The following is a 17,488-nucleotide window of genomic DNA, read 5'->3' as shown; positions in this document are numbered from 1 at the left end:
AGGCATCTTCTTACTATGTAATTATACAAAGTTAAATTGAAAAAATAATAAATTAAATATAAAAGATATTTTAAGCTGAGCCATTATAAATCTAACATCTTGAGAAGTTTATAGTTGTTGGTTTTAGTTTTGATTTGGTTATATGCAAAAGATATTTGTAATGTCTTTTGATTATTGTGAGTCACTAAATTGACTCACTAATTATTTTAGAATAAAAAGATGCATTTGGAGTACTTAAAATCACAATATATGATAAGTAGTATAAAAATCCTTAGACAAATAGAAAATTAGAATGTTAATTGTAGAAATAGAATCTTAGTAAGACTTAGAAGCAATTATCTTAGTTGATTAAGTATTTTTACTTATTATTGAGTGTCAAGGATTATTTATTAAAATTAATATTTACATTGGCCTCATATCTATATGTATTAATTATAAAAAAAAAAAAAAAAAAAAAAAAAAAATATAAATTTTAGTTAATAATTAGAAGAAGAATAAGAAAGAACCTCATGTCTTTTTAATTAGTTATATAGAAAGTAAGATTTATAGTAGATTTAAATTAATTTTATTACTATAAAAAACTATCAAGATAGAAAAATATAGCTTCAAATTAATATTAATATTATAGAACTATTATAAAAAAAAACTAGAATTTATTTAGAATTTACTTAGAATTGTTTAGGAATTTTTAGAGTAATTTCTAAGACATTGGTAAAAATGAGTTTTATCACTTCGAGAGCCATTATGAAGAAATGGAGCAAGATTTAAATGCCCCACAAGATTCATAGGCTAATTGGATGTTTTTAAACACCATGGTGAAGTCAAAAATAAAAAAATATTGATTTTACTAGTAGAAAATAGGAGGATTAGCAGCTAGTATAGTCCTTATAAGAAAAGAGGTGCATAAGTCCCATATGGATTGTAGCATCTTAAAGATAGTTAGGAGGATAAGACTAAAGCCTCGTGGCCTCTCTTAGACACCCTTATATACTACATGTGAGCCTTGGTGAGGTTCAAATCTTTGATCTATAAGCAAGTTATCTTTGAGGTAAAATATTTTCACTTAATGTTTTATTTGTTTATTTGTTATTTTTAAATCTTCATAACTTATTCATAATAACTCAGATTTACATGTTTCTTACACCATTGAAAAGATAAAAAAAAATATTTCTAAAAGTAATCTTTTAATTTTAATTTTTAATTTTTTATTAGATAAAAAATTAGTAAATAGACTTGACCAAGTTTTGGATTATGTAATTGCTTGATTTTATTTATTTCAATTCTTTTGTATTGTTCTTCTTTTATTCTTACTGTTTGCTTCTCCACTTCATACCATCAATTACAAGAAATTTTTAATTGAAGCCATCTTGTAACTTGGATTGAAGAGTGAATTTTATACTTATAATTATATTAAATTATCTTTAAAGGGTGATGATTTGACCTTTACTTGAATAGTCATACTATATGTTTAGAGGGCCAATTATAAGAATATGATGTGCAAACTTAAGTCCTTATATATTTTCTTTGACTTCATAACTATAACATTTGAATAAAAAATTAAAAAAAATAATATAATTGGATCTTTTACAATAATTACTAGGATTAGATCTTCTATAATAAGTACAAACAATTTCATTCTCAATACAACATTGGCCTAATTGATGTCGCTTTCTGCAAAGATTACGAGAAAGAATTTTCAAAAATAGAATTTAGTAAAATAAATAAATAAATAAAGTAATGAAGGAAGATTAAGTGAACAAAAAATGTTTTATTACATACCATAGAGTTTGTAGGACAAAAAGAAGTTACAAAAATGGACTTGTTGTAGAATGGGGTGAAAAGGTACATACCATAGAGTTTGTAGGACAAAAAGAAGTTACAAAAATGGACTTGTTGTAGAATGGGGTGAAAAGGTACATACCATAGAGTTTGTAGGACAAAAAGTAGTTACAAAAATGGACTTGTTGTAGAATGGGGTGAAAAGGGATTAGGATTTATGAAGGATGCAAGTATATTATTGCATTGAGGGTGTGGGCGTTGTTGTGCAAGTTTGTAAGAGTTCAAGTGGGTGAACAAAGGGTGTGGGTGTGTAAGTTTGTAAGAGTTTGGGTGGGCGAGGAAGTGGGGTGGAGAGGGGGGCTTTGGTGCGCGGTGGTGAAGTCGCAGCAAAATGCAGCGACGTAAGGTGGGGTGAGCGGGGGGCGTGAGGGAAGGAAGTGGGGACAGGAAGAAAGAGAGGTCGGGATGGGGAAAAGTGGTGTCGACAGTGGGATTCGAACCCACGCCCTTTCGGACCAGTACCTGAAACTGGCGCCTTAGACCAACTCGGCCATATCGACATCCGCGGGCTGCTGATGCCTGCCTGCCCCCCGCGAGAACTCTGGAGACGCCGGGTATCGATCCCGGTACCTCTCGCATGCAAAGCGAGCGCTCTTCCATTTGAGCTACACCCCCTAGAAAGTTTCTCCTCTTCCTCCCAAGTGGGGCGAGAGAGGCTCGAACTCTCGACCTCAGGATTCCTCTCAGCTATGAGACCTACGCGCTAACCAACTGCGCCACCGCCCCTCATGCCCCGTCGCAATCGCAACCCCCCAATTCCCCCGCCCACCTCCCCCTTCTCGCCTGCCACTCCATTCACACCACCTCCCCCTTCCCTCCGGAGTCCGCCGCGCCTCCGCTGGAGCCATGCGCAGCAGGGGTCGCCATTGCGCTTGCCACAGACGATGAGCACTTCGCAATCCCCGCTGACCCGACGCTCCTTCCTCTCCCCAAAGCGCTCCTATGACTCCCGTCATCTCCTGCCATACCGTATCATACCTTCTCCTTTGCCGCTCGCACTCGCTGCCTTGGAACTACATCGAATCGAACATGGACAACTGGGTGCATCCATGTCCGACCCTCCACGAAATCACCGAGCACGCTGCCGCGTACCTGGAGCTGCTCGTCCTGGCGTCGGGCTTTCAGAGCAGCGGCCAGCCATTCTCCTGGACGCCCGCCAACCTGCGCAAAGCCCTTGCCTGGGCCTCCCATCTTGAGCAGGTGCGCCCACTCCTAAACCTCCTCGCGTCTGGACCCCTCATCCCCCGCCCCCAATTCTGCTCAATCGCGCCCTCTGCATGCTCACACCCCACTGCACTTTCCCTTTCCCCTCGCACCCCAACCCCGAACCACATTCCCCAAGCCGACTGCGCTCTCGGGTCTGGTTCGCGTCGCTGCTGCGTGCCAGCATGCGGGCTTCGTCGCGTGTGTGCTCATTTTGGCAATTCTGCTCTGGGGAGTCGGTGCGAGGTGTTGCTGCTTAGTTCTCATGTTCTTGATGAGCCAAGTGTGAGTGGAGGAGGCCGGTTTCGATATCGGCCCTGACAGTGGTTTTGAAGGAGTGCAACTGACAGTGGCAGTGTTTTATCGTGCTGTTCGCAAGGATTGTGTGCGTCCGTCATGAGTTTCTTACGCTTGGACATGGTGTTTTTGTTTTTTTATTTTTATTAATTTTAAATTGGTCTTCTTTTGGCCTGGAACAGAAGATAGTTACAAGTACTAATCAGTTCTTGAGTATTAAAGTTCTTCAGTTGTGGATGATGCACGCCAAAGCACCAGAGCCTCTCCAACAGGACGTTCGTGCACTGCCGGCAGGTTTGGCAATTGCTGCTTCGTTGGTGGCAGGGACACTTGCAGAAACGAACATTTTGTTCCAGTCCTCTAGTTATCGTGTGGAGGTAAGTCTTCAACATCCGAAACCTGCAAGAAAACGGAAGCCATATATCAACATGTGAAATTTGAATTGGATTCGACAGACTCATCTCAATTCCCGAGATTACCGTACTACCTATATATGTCTTACACATGCTGAAATTCACATCCGGGTCCAAGAGACACACATGGTTCAAATATGACTTGACTGACACACAGTTATGTTTCAGAGTCCTCAATGCAAGTGTGCTGGTGGCACCTATACAGAAGTGCATCCGCGATTCCCATACCTTGATGCACAGACCCCAGCTAAAAGCACAGGTGGAAGTATCCACCATACATCGACCCGCTTTTCGAGGATTTCTGCCAAGACGGTCTCGATACTAACCAGCTTTTCCGCTGATAAATCTGGCACGCTGTGCCTTACTTGTTCTCGGCCAGCATGACATACAAGTTCTTCAGTTGCAACATTTTCGTTTAGCGTGGAGGTGAAAATCCTGAAAGCGAGATTTCTGCATTCGGAGAATCCCAACTGTAGGCAACATAGCTCCTGAACTCATGGAAGGGCATCATGTCAAAGACTACGTTAAAGACTTGCAGTTCGCAGCGTTCATTCAAAAATTCGGACAAGATAAATGAGAGGACTCACTGCGATCTCAGTTCCACTGCCACAGCCATCACCAATCAAGGTGCTTGATGTGGAAGCTAGTGAAGTGTCGAGCACCCTCCGCCAACCTTCTTCTCTTGTTTTGAAGATGAGGTTGGCTGCTGCTGTTTTATACACGGTGGTGAATGATGTCACGTACTCCACAGCGTTTCTTGCCCAAACCTCACAATACATTCCATCTACTATTTCAACAGCTGAGATACTGGTACCCCTAATCAAAAACACTTGTATACTCAGTGCTAAAACTGCGCTCGTAATGCAGAACAGAACCAAATTTATTGGATGCCAGACTAACCGTTCATGTAACATGGCCTGTTATCGAGTGTAGGTGTATGGCAGAGCACACAAACAAGATTGAAGCATGAACCGGTGATAGGATACCTGGTCAACGATGTTCGCCAGATGGATGTGAGAGGCGTGAGCGGCTTTTTCTCAAAAGTAAGACAGCCCAAGGCAGTATCGACGAAATTTCCAATACACTCTGCGCTTCTAATGGCTCGATTTCTTGCGGAGACTAGTTCTTTTACGTCATGACCTATCTCTCCTGGAACGCAAAATCCCACGAAGCGGATTTCAACCTTGCAGTGCAACGTTGGTTGATTCACCTGGTAAATACAGTGCAACCCTGTGACGTTGGCAACTCTACGAGAAGTCTGTTCCCAAATCCCCCCCAAATGGAGACATAGAGAGAATGGTTACCTTCATTCTCATCTTTCCGACTCAAGCAATGTACGATGGATTCAAAGTAGGCAGGATCTGGCACTACTGCTTGAAGCAGAGCCTGTATCAGAAGTCTCCGAGCACTACTCAGGTCAATAGAAGAAAGACATCGCAAACCCTGCAGGCATCAGGTAACCATGGAGATTACGAAGTTAAATGCCATGAAAGCACCATGAGAGAATACTGCACGGTCAACATTCCCACCCGCCGCTCCTCTCCGACTCATTCCGACCTAAAAATATGCTGGCGTGTACGACAACGCGAAAACAGAACACACACACCACAACTGACCGCTGGATAAGTTGGTGCGGAAGCCGTGAGCTTAGCAAGTGCAGAGTCCAGAGCCCTCCTCGATTCCATTCCCTCCGCCGCTGGAGAAAGATCCGCCACCCTCTAAACCCCAACAAGTACAAGTCACGAGATCAACAACCGAAAACAACCACAAGCAGGATGTCTCGAATCCATTTCTCCCTAATCAATGCAAGATCATACCAGAGCAGAACATAAGAAATCTCGCGGAAGTCGGTGACACACCACGTGCACACAGTATTGAGCCATATGTACGAATGCAATGCAACCGTCACTAACAACCCAGGAATATCCCCAAGTCCCAAACGCACACTACAAATTTCCATGTTCGTAACCTCACAACGGAAGGCCGAAAATCGTAAAACGAATCCAGGAAACCAACAATAAAAACTACCATGTAACATAAACCCGGTACCATAACCGACGAGCACGGTCACCACCCAAATCCAATCAACGCAGAACCCGCATAACCATAAACACAACCATAAAAAAAAGGTCCAACAAAACAAAAACAAAAAGAAAAACAGCCCTCTCCCAAACCACATTGCGAATCTAAATTGCGACACGATGACATCACCCTAAGCAGCAACACCTCGCACCGACTCCCCAGAGCAGAATTGCCAAAATGAGCACACACGCGACGAAGCCCGCATGCTGGCACGCAGCAGCGACGCGAACCAGACCCGAGAGCGCAGTCGGCTTGGGGAATGTGGTTCGGGGTTGGGGTGCGAGGGGAAAGGGAAAGTGCAGTGGGGTGTGAGCATGCAGAGGGCGCGATTGAGCAGAATTGGGGGCGGGGGATGAGGGGTCCAGACGCGAGGAGGTTTAGGAGTGGGCGCACCTGCTCAAGATGGGAGGCCCAGGCAAGGGCTTTGCGCAGGTTGGCGGGCGTCCAGGAGAATGGCTGGCCGCTGCTCTGAAAGCCCGACGCCAGGACGAGCAGCTCCAGGTACGCGGCAGCGTGCTCGGTGATTTCGTGGAGGGTCGGACATGGATGCACCCAGTTGTCCATGTTCGATTCGATGTAGTTCCAAGGCAGCGAGTGCGAGCGGCAAAGGAGAAGGTATGATACGGTATGGCAGGAGATGACGGGAGTCATAGGAGCGCTTTGGGGAGAGGAAGGAGCGTCGGGTCAGCGGGGATTGCGAAGTGCTCATCGTCTGTGGCAAGCGCAATGGCGACCCCTGCTGCGCATGGCTCCAGCGGAGGCGCGGCGGACTCCGGAGGGAAGGGGGAGGTGGTGTGAATGGAGTGGCAGGCGAGAAGGGGGAGGTGGGCGGGGGAATTGGGGGGTTGCGATTGCGACGGGGCATGAGGGGCGGTGGCGCAGTTGGTTAGCGCGTAGGTCTCATAGCTGAGAGGAATCCTGAGGTCGAGAGTTCGAGCCTCTCTCGCCCCACTTGGGAGGAAGAGGAGAAACTTTCTAGGGGGTGTAGCTCAAATGGAAGAGCGCTCGCTTTGCATGCGAGAGGTACCGGGATCGATACCCGGCGTCTCCAGAGTTCTCGCGGGGGGCAGGCAGGCATCAGCAGCCCGCGGATGTCGATATGGCCGAGTTGGTCTAAGGCGCCAGTTTCAGGTACTGGTCCGAAAGGGCGTGGGTTCGAATCCCACTGTCGACACCACTTTTCCCCATCCCGACCTCTCTTTCTTCCTGTCCCCACTTCCTTCCCTCACGCCCCCCGCTCACCCCACCTTACGTCGCTGCATTTTGCTGCGACTTCACCACCGCGCACCAAAGCCCCCCTCTCCACCCCACTTCCTCGCCCACCCAAACTCTTACAAACTTACACACCCACACCCTTTGTTCACCCACTTGAACTCTTACAAACTTACACACCCACATCCTTTGTTCACCCACTTGAACTCTTACAAAATTGCACAACAACGCCCACACCCTCAATGCAATAATATACTTGCATCCTTCATAAATCCTAATACCTTCTCACCCTATTCTCTAACAAGCCCTTCTTTTCTACACCCCTCATTACAAATCACTCATATCTTACCTTCTTCTTTTCTCCTTGTCATGTTTCCACTTCTTTTTATGGTGCCTTTCCATGCTCCATGTGTGTTCCTCCCTTACTCCACCTTATGTCATTGTATTTTGCTACAACTTCACTACAACACAATAGAGCCCTCTTTTCTCTACCTCACTTACATGCCCATTCAAACTTTTGCACACTTGTACAACAACCTCCGCACCTTCAATGCAACACATTTTATCCTTCATTAACTCAAATCCCATCTTTGCTCTATTCTCCAACAAATCCTTCTTTCTTACACTCATCAACAGAAATCACTCACATCGAAGAAGTTGATTTACTTTGTGCTGTTGCATGTTTTTGTAAAGATATTAATCTCTATTCATATTGTCATGTGTGAGTCTCAACACAATATCCTCATGTATAAAACTTTTTCATTGTAATCTTCTCACCTCTCTTCTATAGTGTACTCAATTTAAAGAATTCACAAATCTTAGTTGTAATTGAATGCCAATGAAGGTCATTATGTTGTCAAAATGAAAGTTTTTCTGTTAGATTGATTGATTTTAAGATTTGAATTGGTATTGCAAATATATTAGAATGTTCATATATTTGTAAAATGACTTTAATTGTTAAGATTCATCATACTAAGAATATATATATATATATATATATAGATAAATACAATGCATGTATGATTTAAGATTGGTTTATAGTTTTAAGTATTGGGAACAAATTTCCTTGAAGGTTCATTTTGTAGTTTACTAAATTAAAAATAATATTCATAGAAGATAGATTATTAAATATAAACTCAAAATTTAACAAATAAATAACTATCTTAATGATAGGAAATTTTAGATATACACATTCAAGTCTTATATATGAAAAATTGATTAAAAATAAATAAGCAAAATTTCTAGGACTTTAAATGGATCAAAACTTTCATATATTTTAGTATAATTAGAATAAATTTATAGTTATATTTATTAATTATTTATACATCTTTTATACTTGTTTGTATTTTGGCTTTTGGATATATTTTTATAATATTATAACTATAAAAAATATATAAATATTTATTATTATTATTATTATTTATTTATTTTTAAACAATATTAATATTTTTAATATTCAAATGAGAAGAATTAAAAGATATATTTTAGAAACACAAATGTATTGCATAAAAAGATATTTTTGATGTCCAAGTTTATCAAAGTAGAAGAATTAAAAAAATAGTATTTTTGAGTCATTAAAGGCTTTAATTCATAATTTTTTTAATATTATATTTATATTTAAAATTTATAATAAAAATTTCTAATTTTAAATATTTATTAATATATATATATATATATATATATATATCTTATAAACATTAAAAACTTTAACAAAGTATAAAATATTATCTCTCATTATTTTCTATTGTTTCAAAATTATTCAAAGTAAGAATTCTTTTGGAATTAAATGGAATAATATTCAATGTAGCATTGAAGATAAGATCTAGTTCCAAAACAAAAATCATGTCTTTTGATGTTGCTATTAGAAGATGTAGATTGAAATAACAAATAGAAACAGTAGAGGATCAAAAATAGGGAAGGTGTCAAAATTGAAATGGCTAAAAGTCTCATTAAATCTTACATTGGAATTTTCAATAAATTTATTGAGAATTGGATTCCAAAATGAATGAATCTTACTTAATAAAGAATATCCAATTAAACTATTGTACTATGCTTTTTGTAAAATATGAAAAATTGAACTAACTAATTTGGAAATAAACCTCGTAATCTCTATGAATGTTTGCCGGCCTCCTTCACATACCTAGATGTCAATTCCCTTGCACCAATATTTCTTGATTTCATTTTCCAATTGCTCTTAAATTTTGTATAATTGATAGAAATCAAATATACTATAAGTTTGCTAAAATTTATTTAAATCCAATTAGCAAGAATTTACTTATGTTGAAAACTCTTCCCGATCTTCCAAACTCCAATTTTCAAGATCTCAATCCACTTGAGTAACAATAACCTTAATATAAACCGTTTGATCAAGTTCAAACTTATAACACATATTTAATACATCTATGATTACAAATAAAATAAAATAAAATATCACCTATATATCCACTACAAATATCATGAAATTATTCAAAGTATAAACTATTATAATTTCTCAAAAACCAAAATCATTCCTAAACAATCCTAACTTTGCAATATTTTTACAAAATCAGTACAATTTCAAAATTTATGCATAAAAAACCTTTCTCAATTTTTCTTTCAATTTTTGTACTTTAATCAAGCAAAAAACACTTCATTTATTGTAGGCGCATTATTTTGTATCTAAGGATCTTGTTTCATCCTTGATTTGCAACCAGTCCTCTATAGGTATGAATTTAAGATTTTTTAAAGAAATAGTAGCCAAAAATTATTCTTTATTACTATCTTAAGATGCCTTAAGAATTTAAAAAAGTATATCTTATTTTATCTTGTTTATATTTTCATAAAATAAGTAGAAGTCCTCTTTTTAAGAATACAACATTAACATTGATTAGTTTTATTACCTCTTTGATTATTATCTATATTTTGAAGGTAATTTTATTCAATATCTTGAATTAAGTTCTATTATCGTATGATCTATATTTCTCTCTTCTACCTAATAGCCTTGTTATAATATAATATTAGAATAATACTACTATTAATGATTGATAATTTAAAATAATTAATTATTAAATATAAAGAAGTGTAATGGATTTTTTTGGAATAATGGAAGATTTTTAAAAAAAAATGTTATAAAAAGCTAATACAAGAAATTGACTTGCTTGCCTTCTAAGATTGTATTAAATTTTTATTTTGGATAAAACTTACAAGAATTAGATATGGTTATAAATGAAGTACCAACTTTAAAAATAATACTTATTGAGATAAGATTATATAAAAGCAAAAGAACATAAATCACATTTATAAGAAGTTTAAATAAAAAAAAAAAATGGACTTGATAAGTTATAAAAATATAATTTTAATTACAAGTCCAAAATTTGTAATTGTTATTAATCAATTACTTTCTAAATTTAGAATAAATATATTAAAATATTTATAAAAAATAAGTTATATATTTAATAGCAACAAATTTATCTTTCTAGTAATTTGCACTAATATATATCTATTATAATTTTTATCAAAAAGAACAACTACAATTCAATATAGGAGACAAAATATAGTTACTTCATCATAATAGCAAGACTACTTGTCCTTGTGATAAATTAGACTATTGCAGGCTTGGACCTTTTCTTATTTGTAACAAATCAATCAATTTGCTTATTAATTACATCAATCAAAGTCAACAAAGATCTACCATATATTCCACATATCTCTTCTTGAACAATACAAGATTGTGAACATACCAAGAAAAAAAGAAGTTCCACCTCTTCTCATAGAAATAGACAACAATGAAGAGTTTGAAGTAGAAGAAATTCTAGACTCAAGGTGGTGCCAAAATAAGTTGGAATATCTTATCCGTTGGCATAGATATGATGTTAGTGAATGCACATAGAAGCCAACAAAAAATCTTGTAAATGTAGCAAAGATGATGGATATTTTTCATTAACAACATCTATCAAAATGAAGATGAAGGATAGCAAACCTTTGCTATAAAAGAAACAAAATTCAAGAAATATTGCATTCTATCTTCTATTCTTGATTGTAGTTTCTATATAATTGTGGCATTAAAAAAATGGAAAACCAACGACTAGCAGATTCAACTCAAGAGCCATCATTTACTGACTTATTGATGTTGCACTGTAGTTGCTTATAGCATGTAAAAAATTAATTAAAATATATATTATATTTTTAATTCTTGATGTAGATTAGAGTGGTTAGTAAGTAATTTTAAAGAGAGTTGATATAAGAAAATTATTAAAATTCTATCTATTTTTATTATAGTTTTATATTATGTAGGATTTAAATATTTAGTATAAAGCTTAAGAGAAGGCTGGAGTCTAAAGATGAAAGTCTAAACTATTAAGAGGCTTACTGAAAAAGATGAAAGCAAGGTATGATTGGATGAAGGTAAGAGGTGAAGATCTTCATCCCTATTGGTCGAATGTCATGTCCAATAGACTTCAAGGAGGCTGTCCGGGGCCTTATTAGGAATTAGAGTTTCTCTTCTAAGGTTATTCGAGCTTTGGAGGCTAAAGTCAGCAAGTTTAGATTTTTGGATATGGTTTGAATGCAAATTTTGTATGATTTGGAATTTTTATGAAGGAGTTATAGGTGCTCAAAGTTAAGGTGTCAATTTTGCACCTATTGTCACTCTTTGGGGCATACCATATGCTTATGGAGAGCAACAAAGGATTGGCAATTGGGGTTGGAGAGGGCACTTTTTCAACTAAACCTTTTATATACTGTTTGATGAATTCTAAGTATGAATGAAGGAGTTATAAGGCGTTGAAGATAGCACATGTAATTCAAAGGCAATAAGTGAATTGTTTTGTTAATAGTAATGGTTGGAGCCATATCTTAAGTTGTTAGACGAATTTTTGTCTCAATTTCTTTATTAATGTATTTTATTAGATTAAAAATCTATAGATCAAAGTTTCATGGTATTTGAATACTTAATTTGTGAGATATAAAGAAAATTGCATGTGGGTGTATGTAAATAAGGATTTAAATCTATTATTAGAATTTTAGCAATATCTTAAGATCTATAATGAATTTGCATTTGAATTTTTTTTTGATAGTTGTTGAAAGTATATCAGTACTTTATGTAAAGTTTTAGTTTGTTTGGATATTTAGATCGTGAGATATGAACTATTGAAGTTCAAGAAATTTTTTTTATAAAGATATACAAGATTTTAAGATATTTTATCATATATTTGAGTGTTTGTTTTATGCTTTGTGAGCTGAAATAAACCTCCACTACTAGGAAGTTTATTCTAGTTTACAACTAGTGAATTAATTATGTAAATTATCAATATTATCACTCTTATTTATTCCACAATTAAATAACCTTTAAATCTTCTTTATACCCCATGCTGTGAAGCAACCTTCTACTATTAATTCTTTCTTACAACATCTATCTATTCACTACATGCATGCCTAAGAATTTTTATTTTTTAATATTTAATTAATTATCTTAATTTAATTTAATTAATGAATAAATTTATTTTATTTTATCTATTTTATTAATTTCCATCTATCAATACAAAAATTCATCCAAATATAATTTATCATCCATAAATTACTTTTCATTCAATTCAAAATTTCATCTTTGATTAGATTTATCATCCAACATCTGCTACTTCATACCAAATCTTAATTCAATCTTAACCCTAATTCATCTATCTTTACTAGGATTCATTCAGCACTATTTATCAACCTAACTGAACTTGCTTGAATTCTTATGAAGATGATCGAGGATGTGGCCTTGACTGGTTTTGAGACAAGTTTCTTTGCCTCTACAGCACTGCCTTCTTCAATCTCCCTAGTAAAGATTCTGACTCAAAAGATTGCCAAGCCGCAATGCCATTAGTTCACTCTTGTTTCTTTCAATTTAGACTTTGTGATGTCAGCCTCCACATTGCTTTCTAAAGCTTCATCCTACCACTTTTGGATGAGAGAATAACAATTATCGCCATGCCTCTACTACCATGCTGTTGTAGCTTGAAGTCACTATCTATAAAGAAGGCCACTCCAGTCACTTGATCTGCTTCTATTATGTATTATGTAAACTTATAAAAAACAACAAGATATGTAATGCCCTTCTCGACTCTCTCTACACAATTTTTGATCTAAAAAATTCAAGAGCCAAGTAAAACCATTGCTAATTTATTCTATTATGACTAGATAATCCTTGTCATCGAATAGTCATAGGAGAGCACCAATTCACACAAAATTTTAGAACTACATCCTTAACCAATGCTAAAATATTAAAAGCAGATCAGAATTTCCATCAATCACAATGGATTGTAGTAGCTCTTCAATCTAGCATAATCATTGTGCTACTCAATGAAACTCTCTATGACATCCACTTGATGTGATTTTTTTTGAATTACACAAGATCTCCAAGCTCTATACAACCACAATGAATGTGAATGGTTAACGTCTACTACTACAAATCCATCGCAATACTAGCCTTCTTATAGCAGTGCCAATCCTTTATAATATAATACATCAATTGTGTGCTCTATATTAATTACAGAAGAAGAAGAAAAAAGATGCTATCTACGGTGCATCAATCAAGTAGAGACAAATCGCAACCATCCATCTTCATGCTTGCTTCAAAAGATGCCAATGGTCCTCTGACATCCAGCCGCAACTCAACCCTATACCAACACACGCACGTCAGAGAAAAACTCAAAAGAAAAAAAAAGAAAAAAAAAGAAAAAAAATAGCTTGATAGGAGCTGAGATTTGGTCCTTCGACACCCAACTACAACTCTACCCCAAAACAATATATGCACGTTGGAAAAAAAAACTCAAAAGATAAAAAAAAAAAAAAAAAAAAAAAAAAAAACATTTTGTTTCAATTGGAGCCAAGATTTGGTCCTCCAATATCCAGTTGCAAGTCTAATCTGCAGCAGCACATGTATTCTTCTTCACGATGCAAAAGAGATAAGAGAACCATTTTAGAATTATTGGAGTTTGTCCCACACAAGAGAGACAAAATTGAAACAAGTGGGAGAGGAATCCGAAGCCACCAGACTCCTATTGAAAACGAAGTTGCCGGAAGTTAAGAGCAACCTCTCGCCCTTGTAATCATATTCTATTGTTTTTATTTTTTTATTCTTTCTCTTTTCTTTTTCCTTTTTTTCTTCTTTTCCTTTGTCCTTCCTTCTTTTCCATCATCTTTTTTCTTTTTCTTCATTCTCCTTCTTTTCTTTTTTCTTTTCTTCTCTTTTTCTTCAATTATTCTTTTTTGCTTTCTATCTCTTCCATCCACTATATATAATATATATATATATATATATATATATCTCTTCTTTATTGACCTTACTTTTAAATTTTTATTTATTTATTTAACTCTTATTATATATATACAAATTAGAAACTATTAATAAATAATATATATATATATATATATATATATATTATCTTTATTGACATCAAGACTACTTCTTTTTTATTTCTTCTAATATTAGCTACCTAAAAAAAATATAATCTTTATAGAATTTTTCTTACTAAACTCTATCCTAGATTAGATGTTCGCTACTAGTAATCTATTTTCTATGTTTTTTCTAAAATTCTACTACTAATTCTTAAAATTTGTGTTTTAAGCATAATAAGTGTATTTTTTTATACTAAATATGAAAGTAAGTCAATGCAATGGCTCACATACTTAGGCTTATGTTTTAATATAATTACCCTAAAAGAAAAAATATTCTATATATATATATATATATATAAACTTGGAACTTTAATATCTTAGATTTGATTGAGTATTTAATGGTACCTAAAAGCCCAATGCTTTCTTAAGGCAAACTCTCTCTTTTTCGACATTAGATGGGACATTGCAATTATCACAACCTTCAAGATGACGTAAACATGATGAAGACCTTAAAAAATAATATATTCTTTATCAAATAAATGGCGAGATACAATGCATTTAATATCATGACATGGAAAAAGACTCTTGATGTTTGGTGATTTTATTGGAGGTAGGCACAACTCTTGATGGTATTACAAATGTTTTGTTTGAAGGAAGTTACAAAGGTTTCAACAATGATCAAATCAAAGGGTAGTCTCTCCACCTTGGAATTGGACATTACCAATGGCTAAGAGGACCTATCAATTACATTCAAAGGAAACAAAGATCAAAGTACATAGCTAATATAATTTGTCACATCTTAGACTTCTTCAACATAGGATCATTGCTCCTCGTGCAACTCGTTCCTAGAAAAAACACAATGTTACAGATATATATCTATTATAATTGTTAATTGGATAATATGAATAGATAGAATTAAATAAAAGAAGATTAATTTTATAATATCTTCTAAAAAAGCTTCTTAGACATTATTTTGACTTTACATATGTTTATAATTAATTGATGGATTAGAAACCAAATTAGATAGAAATCTTATTACATTAAATATTACTTTGCTATTATGATCTTTAGTTGCTACATCTATAGGAACAATCTTATATAAAATATCTCCAAAAGATAGCAAACAACCATTTATGACTTCTAAATATATAATTTTTTTTTTTTGACTAACAATATTTCTTACTTTTTGACAAAATCTTTATTTATAAAAGATGCTGAGGCTTCTAAATCTAACAAAGCTAAAACTTTGTGATTTTTTGGTCCTAAATAAACTTCTATTATAAAACAAGATGAGGGATCTAAGAACACAATAAGATCTTCACAAAGAGTTACACAAGATTTTAGCTGTACTATTCCTATTGTAGCTGGAGAAACTCATTTTTTGATATATTGTATTTTTTCGAAACCATGCTTTTCATTTTATGATTGTATTGTTTCTTTGGAGAATGTTGAGCAATGAATTTAGCTTCTTTATAATATAAGAATAAGCCTTCTTGATTTTTTCAAGTCTTTTCTTACTCTGTGAGGGATTTAAAACATACCATATCAATTTATATTGGTTCTGATTTTAATAAATAAGTTTTTAAAAACTTGAGAGCTGCCATCATTATTTGACTTGTTTCTCTCTAGCCAAGTCTTTTTTCTTAATATCTTTCAAATAATGGATTGTTGCATATAATGGCTTGAGCAATAAATATTTTCAAAGATTTTACCTTTAACATTGTCAATAACAAATCTTTGACATTCTCCTTCAATCCATATCAAAATTGATTGATAAGGGCTTTTTCATTCCAATCCATGTCGCAAGTAAGGTTTTGGAATTTAATAGCATATATAGTGGCTGATTTTGATTCTTATCGTAAAAATAAGAGATTGGTCTTTGCTACTCTTTCTTAACCATTTTTTTACAAATGTGGCCATAATCACTTCTAAGAATTAATACAAATCATAGAAGAGTTTTAAATTCTTTTTTATCAAAAGTGAAAACCAAGAGAGAGCACTTCTTAATAGAAGTGTGCTTATGAATCCGACTTGAGTAAATCTACAAGGTCTTAGAAGAGATGCAATCTTAGATAGAGCTTGATTTGTTGCAAAAATCTTCAAAATTTTGATCTTGTTCTATCAAACTTCTTAGGCATACTAATCCTTATCCTTGTCATACTTATAGAGAAAAAACTCCCTAGATTTGGTTGTGAGGTCGATCTACTTGCTTTCTTCAACTGCACAACTTATTATTGCAGACTTTGAACTTCTTCTATATGCATTGTTGTGTAGTAATACAACTATATGGAGAAAAAGAAAAACACAAATGTCATTATAGAAGAGCCTAGTAGGAAGTTGTAGTAGAAAGACAAAGATAAATAATAAGAAGATAATAAAAAGTTTGGTCTTAATGCTGTCTCTTAGAAAATGAGCTTCTGTTTGCTTTGTAGGAGTATAAATGCATTAAATCAAAGTAAATGAGATAAGTAATTAATATATAAATTTTTAGAAGAAAGTTACTGATATGTTCAAGCAAAAAATACCTCAAATTACTAAATATTGATAACTAGAGAGGATTGGTTGTCAACGTGGATTGAAATCAGATCCTAAGGCATAAGACCACATGTCCATAGTGACTCTAGGATTTTATAGTAGATTGGAGTATGGAATTTGAGAGAAAACTTACAAAGATATTTTTGAGCATTAGTTTGAGGTCAATCAAGTTAATATTTAGTTTTTGGGAGATTTTCAAAGTTAGTAATTTTCTTGACTAGATTAGATTTTGAACAATAAAATTATGTATACAATATTGAGGATTTCTTAAACTCTTTAATATATGTATGTTTGAATTTTGGGCAACATATAAGAATTGTAGTTGTTAGTATATGTGCAAAGTTTAAAGTCAATCAAAAAGTAAGATCAAAGTGTGTAAAGGTTTTTGTAGATTGAGGTCTTAGAAATAGGAATTCAAAGATCAATGAATATTTTTAAGAACTTTAGCAATCTATTGATTGGATTAAAGTGAATTTTTTTTTCTATGAAGACCAAACTTAATTTCCAATAGTTTGGATGTATTTTAGAGGCATTGCAATTGTTCAAGA

At 34.7% G+C, this 17,488-nt stretch overlaps 1 protein-coding gene and 6 non-coding genes across 12 annotated transcripts; 3 read left to right on the top strand and 4 right to left on the bottom strand.

The window, feature by feature from the left end:
- Nucleotides 1-2,258: 2,258 nt before the first annotated feature.
- On the bottom strand, nt 2,259-2,339 carry TRNAL-CAG (transfer RNA leucine (anticodon CAG)). Its single transcript has one exon. It is a non-coding gene; the product is annotated as a tRNA-Leu (tRNA).
- A 42-nt stretch (nt 2,340-2,381) lies between these two features.
- Nucleotides 2,382-2,454, bottom strand: TRNAA-UGC (transfer RNA alanine (anticodon UGC)). Its single transcript has one exon. It is a non-coding gene; the product is annotated as a tRNA-Ala (tRNA).
- A 27-nt stretch (nt 2,455-2,481) lies between these two features.
- Nucleotides 2,482-2,565, bottom strand: TRNAM-CAU (transfer RNA methionine (anticodon CAU)). Its single transcript is given in 2 exon segments — nt 2,482-2,517; nt 2,528-2,565. It is a non-coding gene; the product is annotated as a tRNA-Met (tRNA).
- Nucleotides 2,566-3,465: 900 nt separating this feature from the next.
- LOC112279326 (uncharacterized) lies at nt 3,466-6,631 on the bottom strand. Of its 6 annotated transcripts, none has more exons than XM_024513689.3 (7): nt 6,228-6,631; nt 5,369-5,470; nt 5,057-5,195; nt 4,739-4,901; nt 4,340-4,508; nt 3,981-4,240; nt 3,466-3,738 (listed from the first exon to the last, which is right to left on the bottom strand). In XM_024513689.3, the coding sequence occupies exons 1-7, from the start codon at nt 6,483-6,485 to the stop codon at nt 3,492-3,494; spliced, it is 1,338 nt and encodes a 445-aa protein (XP_024369457.1). In that variant the 5' UTR covers nt 6,486-6,631; the 3' UTR covers nt 3,466-3,491. The 6 variants fall into 6 exon arrangements, with proteins under 6 accessions (XP_024369457.1, XP_090112015.1, XP_090112014.1 ...); XM_090255889.1 differs by having other exon boundaries at nt 4,340-4,559; nt 6,228-6,630; XM_090255888.1 differs by having other exon boundaries at nt 4,340-4,568; nt 6,228-6,628.
- Nucleotides 6,632-6,701: 70 nt separating this feature from the next.
- TRNAM-CAU (transfer RNA methionine (anticodon CAU)) lies at nt 6,702-6,785 on the top strand. Its single transcript is given in 2 exon segments — nt 6,702-6,739; nt 6,750-6,785. It is a non-coding gene; the product is annotated as a tRNA-Met (tRNA).
- A 27-nt stretch (nt 6,786-6,812) lies between these two features.
- Nucleotides 6,813-6,885, top strand: TRNAA-UGC (transfer RNA alanine (anticodon UGC)). Its single transcript has one exon. It is a non-coding gene; the product is annotated as a tRNA-Ala (tRNA).
- A 42-nt stretch (nt 6,886-6,927) lies between these two features.
- Nucleotides 6,928-7,008, top strand: TRNAL-CAG (transfer RNA leucine (anticodon CAG)). Its single transcript has one exon. It is a non-coding gene; the product is annotated as a tRNA-Leu (tRNA).
- The last annotated feature ends 10,480 nt before the right edge of the window (nt 7,009-17,488 follow it).

Source organism: Physcomitrium patens, chromosome 1 (assembly GCF_059467195.1).
Source record: "Physcomitrium patens ecotype Gransden chromosome 1, ASM5946719v1, whole genome shotgun sequence".
Lineage (NCBI taxonomy): Eukaryota > Viridiplantae > Streptophyta > Bryopsida > Funariales > Funariaceae > Physcomitrium > Physcomitrium patens.
The sequence above is the reverse complement of the archived record's forward strand: the minus strand, read 5'-3'. Positions and strand labels throughout refer to the sequence as shown.